We start from the raw sequence: 6171 nt of genomic DNA, 5'->3' as shown, positions 1-6171 counted from the left end.
GACCGTTTCTGGCGGTCCGCTCGTCTGCTCCGCTCCGATAGCAAGCGGCAGCGCCATTGCGCATGCGTGGCACGCTAGCGCGCGGCAGCTTACGCTACCGGGCGGAATTTTAACATGGCTGCTCCCGCTATACGAGCGCGCTCCGGCGAACTTCGTTTCTTCAGTTGAAACACGACCGACGAAGCCGCGAAAGAGCTTCCGAATAGGCAATGGTGTCACAAACCTCAAAGATCTTTAAAACGGAAGCGAAAAACGTCGACCGAAGCGCGGGGCTGCTTCTATCAAGTTCTACGCAGCGCCGAGAAAGACAGCCTTGGCTTGGCTATTCCAAAGTTTATCGGCTTGTTTATTGTTATTTAGAAAAATTATACCATGGCAGCCAGAGTTATATCCAGTAACTCTGATGGCAGCGACTACATTATACAAAAAAAATGTTAAATGAGGCCAAGAAACACGGTATTTTGCTTTGTTTAAGCGACAAAATACAAATTCTTATGTTTCCTTCAGGTTGAAGTTTTGGTTTACAGGCTCACGCGAAACGACCAGCCACGCGAATCATTCCCCGTCGAGGGAGATACGGTTATCGCTTAGCTAAAAGCCTTTCGGCTGCTGACGCTCCGGTTGTGCTGAGCGGGACGTCGGGAGCATAGCGGAGCGTCAAAAACGGTCAGCTAAAACTCTATTGTCCATCACTGCATTCGGGGTTTTCCCAAACCCCAAATCCCAAGAGCCGCCCATTTGTAGTTCGTCCCGACTAGAAGATGGGTACCGTGACCGTTAATCCTACTGATTTGCAATGCTTTAAAAACAGGAGGGTTCGCGAGCTGCGTTCGACAACGCCGGCGATACCATGACGTGGTGAAGTTGCGTTTTCCACCCGACGCCGGTGCTAGTGCGCCGCCCGCCGCGCAAAGGCGCTTCGTCACGCCTGTCTAGACAGCCAGTTGCGTTTGCTCGCAGACGATGCTTCAGCTGCATCGCCCCTGGGACGCTCGGAATACCCTCGTTCCCGTGCTTGGATTTCGAGCTCTTTTGCGTTGTTGCCTGCTTGGAAACGGCACACCTTCCTCGATGGGTGTGCGAGTTGTGCAGATGTCTGTATACCAGAGACGTGGTTCAGGCCGTTTTTTGTGGACTAAACGACGACTGATATCCGCCGGTATTTGCTGCCCTCTGAACCGCGGTGAAAAGAACTTTCGGCTGTTTGGAACCTTCAAAAGAGGTCAACTGGTTAGGGTTACCATGTCCCAGCCAGATGTTGGTGGACAAGTTGTCCACAAAAAAAAAATTCCGCGTAGGGGGCTTTAGTGCGCGAAAGGTCTGTTTTTGTGTGAGGAGCAGTGGTGATGAAGGAGACTGCAGGTGAGGAGCAACTAAGAGGACACCTTCTGACTTCTGCGTTGACTATAGTGATGGTGATGATACTAAAAGTGTTCAGCGCAAGTTGTGTGCCGCCGGCTGGCTCGAAGGATGGATCTGCATGGAAGCAAGATTTCCGGTAAGCTTGGTATCTCTAAACCGTCATTTTCTTCTGAATTGAAACGATGTGTGATCACCTAATGGGAATTTAATAGTAGCCACAATAGCTGCGGCAGACGGGTTAGGGAAATTTCAAGATTTTTCTTGCTGCACTTTGTGCTCCCTGTAGCTCTTCGTGTTCCGTGACTGCGTTTGTGAATTACCCTTATCGTCAAATAGCAATGTCAGCACTTCGTAAGCTTTTGTAACTGCAGTAAAGCCGTCTCGCCGAAACTTCTACGTATACAGATACAGTCGATCCCGGATATATCGAACCCAGATATATCGAATTATTGCATATATTGAACAGTCAAAAATCCCCTCGGAAATCCTATGCGAAAGCAAATATTTTATATATCGAATTATCGATATATCGAACTTATTTGCGATCCCTTTGGAGTTCAATATATCCGGGATCGACTGTACAGTGTGTTGCGACGGTAATTGGAACACTTTAAAAAATTTTCCTGAGCGAACCACCGCTCTGTTCGCGCTCAAACTTTACACGAAGGTCGCATTTTGTGGTCTATTTTGTTTGGCACCGGGAACAACGACGGTACTTACCTGTTTATCCTGAAAATAAATAAAAACGATTTTCGCCTATGGGAAAATGGCGGCGATTTGGACGTGCGAGCCCGAAAACCGGGTTTTCTGATCGTCTGTTAGCTCATTTATAGGTGCATTTTCTGATCGTCTGCTGCACCATTTGGCTCCGTACGTGAATCCCAAACAAGCGTTTCACTCTGCAGGTGGTTCCGTCGTTCCAACATCAACTTGCGCTGGCTCGCACGTCCAAATCAGCTGCCATTTTCCCATAGGCGATTATCGTTTTTATTTATTTTCAGAATACACAGGTAAGTACCATCGTTGCTCCCGGTGTCAAACAAAATAGACCACAAATTGCGACCTTCGTGGCAAGTTTGAGCGCGAACAGAGCGGCGGTTCGCTCAGGAAAATTTTTTAAAGTGTTCCAATTATCGTCGTGGAACACATATACCTCGTGAACTGCTATCGTTAACGCTGGTGATGTAGGGATATGGCGAAGTTGGGCTGTGGGTCATTGCACCAGGGGAAGAGCTTCGTGGGCGGCGCGCGCAGACGCTTCGTCACTGATGTCATTCGGTCGCTTGCAAGCCTTGCGTGCCTTCGTTTGGAGGCTTATCCTTTATAAGAGCACGGCTTTGCGAACACGAGCGCTTTTAAAAACGGTAGCCTTTCCGTCTCTCTGTCTGTCTTTCTGTCTTTCTTTCTGTCTGTCTGTCTGTCTGTCTGTCTGTCTGTCTGTCTGTCTGTCTGTCTGTCTGTCTGTCTGTCTGTCTGTCTGTCTGTCTCTGTCTCTGTCTGTCTGTCAGGCACTTATTATTTTATATTCTTTTTGAATTTGCCTCACAATATCCATGTCTGTCTGTCTGTCTGTCTGTCTGTCTCTGTGTGTGTGCGTCGTGCGTGTGCGCGTGCGTGTGTGTGTGTGTGTGTGTGTGTGTGTGTGTGTGCGCGTGCGTGCGTGCGTGCGTGCGTGCGTGCGTGCGTGCGTGCGTGCGTGCGTGCGTGCGTGCGTGCGTGCGTGCGTGCGTGCGCGCGCGCGCGCAAGTGGTGAGGGCGGGTGGTTTTTGGTTAGTGCCGGCAAGTGAGTGGCGTCAAGCACTCCCGAGCTATGGTACCGGGCCTTCGGTGGGGATGCTTAGCAGCTCAGTTACATGGTTAGGCAAGAGGCGGCTTTTCTCACGACGAAACCCGGTTTAGGGCCGAAAAGGGGCACTCGATGGTGGCTGTGGTGATCGTAGTAACATACGGTTACCGACCGCATCTTACAACTTGGGGAACATAGCGACGAAGGGGGGAACAATGAGGAGCGAAGGCAGAAAGGCTTTGGTTGTTCCATTCGCCCTACTTTCTTTTGTGTTCAAGTCGGGGTTTCCCCCATCACAAGCCAGCTATCGACGGTGTGTCTTCCACGTGCCCTTCTTCACGCGCTTCATTATTAAACAAAATTATAAGTCGTGTGTACAAAAAAAAAAAAAACTAGTTACGAATAAAAGGGGCGCCTTCAGAGAAGCAAGGGAGGGAGTGGTTTACCCCCCCCCCCCCCCCCCCCCCCCCCGCTCCCTTCTCCTCGTCTCATAGGTGGTGTGTAGGGAAATATCGCTTCTGCGCGTGCCTTTTACGGAGGTCCGAAGGCCGAATTCCGGTGTCTGCAGCGGACTTCTCACAGCATTTTCGGCTCAGTGCACCTACGATCATGATCCTTCCCTCAGCCAGTGGACTTTGCTATAAACGCCCGAGGCTTCTCGGAGTGCCGTCTCGTTTAAGGCTGACAGCTCGGAAGAAAGGAATGTGCCCATGCTATGGCGGTGAAACCAGCGATGTCAGTATTTGTTTTACGGTAAATCATGCTGCCAGAGCGAGGAGAGAGAGAGAAATGGCTTTATTATATTTGTTGATTGCTAACTTCGGGTATACCGACAGAACAGCACGCGACGAAAGGGCACGCGACAGAAGAGCACCGACATAACAGCAAGGCGTCAAAGGGGCCCTAACTTCGGGTGTGGTTGGTTCCCCTAGTCCAAGGCTCGAGTCTCCAGGGCGCCGGTGGCTGCTCTGGCGATGGTTCGGCACTGCTCGTCGTAGTCGGCGCTGGACAGTGCCTCACTCCATCTGCTCCAAAGTAACAAAGCGCGCAGGGCATTCACATTTTGTAATCGTTGACAGCTGCGTCGCGAGTGCCCCGCACCGCATTAAGAGTCTAGAGCGCTCGTCCGTGTGTATCTCCGGGTGTCCCGGTTTGTTTAGCGCAAGGTGATGTGTCAAATTAGGCCAGCTCGCTGTGACGCTCCGTGCTTATTTGTTCGGATAAAACTGTAGTCCTTCCTTGCAATTTTCATTGGGCTAGTTAACTTGGCAGTATGCTAAATCGCAAATACAAACAATCGTGCTTCGTTCATTTTACTCGTTTGGGTGGCCCGAGGTGGGCTGTCATCTGCTCTTACTGCGCCATTTTCATCAGAAGACCAACGTATCTTGCATGATCGCGAACACCATTGTGTCACAACATGCTCAACGAAGACTACAGCTTGGCGATTCAACATAGGAATCGTGCGATCGCCTCTATGCTTGTCACGTGTTCCATTAAAAGATCCGCAACGCTACCTATAGTGTGGCGTCAAGGGCATGCTGCAGAGCATACGATTCTCTCTTCGGCAGGTAAAAGCCAGCAGCCACACACACCACGCTGGACCACATCGTCTTCCCAAAGGAGCATGGGTAGAAAGATGTCGCGCCTTCCTTATTAGTCTCCTTCTGCACACAAAACTCGTGAAATCACGATGAAGGAGCCATGTTCTTAACTCATCAGGGGCCGCTAGTGTGGGGCACTTGCCAGCATATCTTGTAGGCAAGCACTGCCTGGTACCAACACCAACACCAACCAACCAACCAACCATTGTCGTCTCTTCCGTGCTATGGGAATTTCTTTTAGGGGCTCGGGCTGTTGGCGTCTCCTGTCGTCGTCGTAATCGTTGTCTCATGTAGTCACCGTACTAAAACACCGGGACACTCGTTTACGCCTCGCGCTACAGAGCTTCGTAACGCGTACTAAAAAACCCCGGGACACTCGTTTACGCCTCGCGCTAGAGAGCTTCGTGCTTCAAAGACACGAGACTCCTACAGCAAAGCTGTATACCTCTACTCCCCAACGGTTTCATCTCCGTTGGCAAAAACGCCAAGGTGCCAAGAATACGCTTTTATACTCTGTATGTTTCCCCCCTCCCCAGGTTTCACGTTAGTGGAGATGGCCCGGGATTTCTTTTTCTCCTTCGTTTGCCCAAGTTTCAGCACGGCAAGGTAGAGATTTTAACGATCGGTGCATCCCGTAGTTGTATTGGACTGCTTTTCTTTTTTTTTTTGTTAACTGCGCGACTTCACGAGTGTTGCTTTAACGATTACCGTTTCTTGAAGCGTACAGTAATTCCTTGTCGTCGACTTCCTTTTTGGTGCGACTGTTTTCGTGAACAGAGAAGTAAAAAGGGAGGACGGGAGCCAACAGGGGGAAGGGGCGCTGTTTAATTGCCCCACATGCCAAAGTGGCGTGCTCCGTTTGATTAACAGTTCCTGCCGTGATGTATGGTAGTTGCACATGCCAGTCGACAAGAAACAAACAGCCCAAAGGGGGAGCTGCGCGCACAACCAACCCCGCGTTTCTTTCCTTTCGACACTCCCGTTGCTGTTACATGCACCCTCCACGAGCACCGCCACAGACCTCGCTGGAATAAAATAGCATTGGGCACCGCTTTATAAAGCAGCCAGTAGTCACCTTGCAATAGGTTGTCGAAACACTGGAATTGGTACCGTTAATTTAACGCAATAGTCTCCTGGGCTATCTCTGACGCGAAAACATTTGTCTATCTCTCTATGTGTGTGTGTCACACGATGCAGCCGACCGGTCAAAAGCTGAACGGTTGGTCAAGAGGGCTTTTCTGAACTACTCAAACTGGTGGCAGGCGTCGTACGTGTCAAAATTGTTCAGCAAAACAGAAAATATTAGGCACAGCTGAGACAGAAGTGGCAGTACAGAACTGACAGAAGCGCCATTCTTTAATTTAAAAGAAATCATGCACCCCTCCGTGTAACGACGACGATGGTTGAACGCGAAGCTTT

At 50.2% G+C, this 6171-nt stretch overlaps 1 protein-coding gene across 4 annotated transcripts in view; it reads left to right on the top strand.

Annotated features, from left to right (window-relative positions):
- Nucleotides 1-960: 960 nt before the first annotated feature.
- The window catches only part of LOC144152780 (transcription initiation protein SPT3 homolog), a 706894-nt gene continuing 701683 nt past the window's right edge, over nt 961-6171 (top strand). For 2 of the 4 annotated variants that reach the window (XM_077684231.1, XM_077684235.1), the window contains exon 1: nt 963-1498. In XM_077684231.1, the coding sequence (XP_077540357.1) occupies nt 1347-1498 (152 nt within the window). In that variant the 5' untranslated portion in view covers nt 963-1346. Of the gene's footprint in view, nt 1499-6171 lie in introns of all 4 variants that reach the window. The other 2 variants (XM_077684230.1, XM_077684237.1) reach the window with 2 other exon arrangements.

Source organism: Haemaphysalis longicornis, unplaced genomic scaffold, assembly GCF_048455015.1.
Source record: "Haemaphysalis longicornis isolate Haplotype H1 unplaced genomic scaffold, Haemaphysalis longicornis Haplotype H1 scaffold_9, whole genome shotgun sequence".
Taxonomy (NCBI): Eukaryota; Metazoa; Arthropoda; class Arachnida; order Ixodida; family Ixodidae; genus Haemaphysalis; species Haemaphysalis longicornis.
This window is presented reverse-complemented; position numbering and strand designations above follow the sequence as displayed.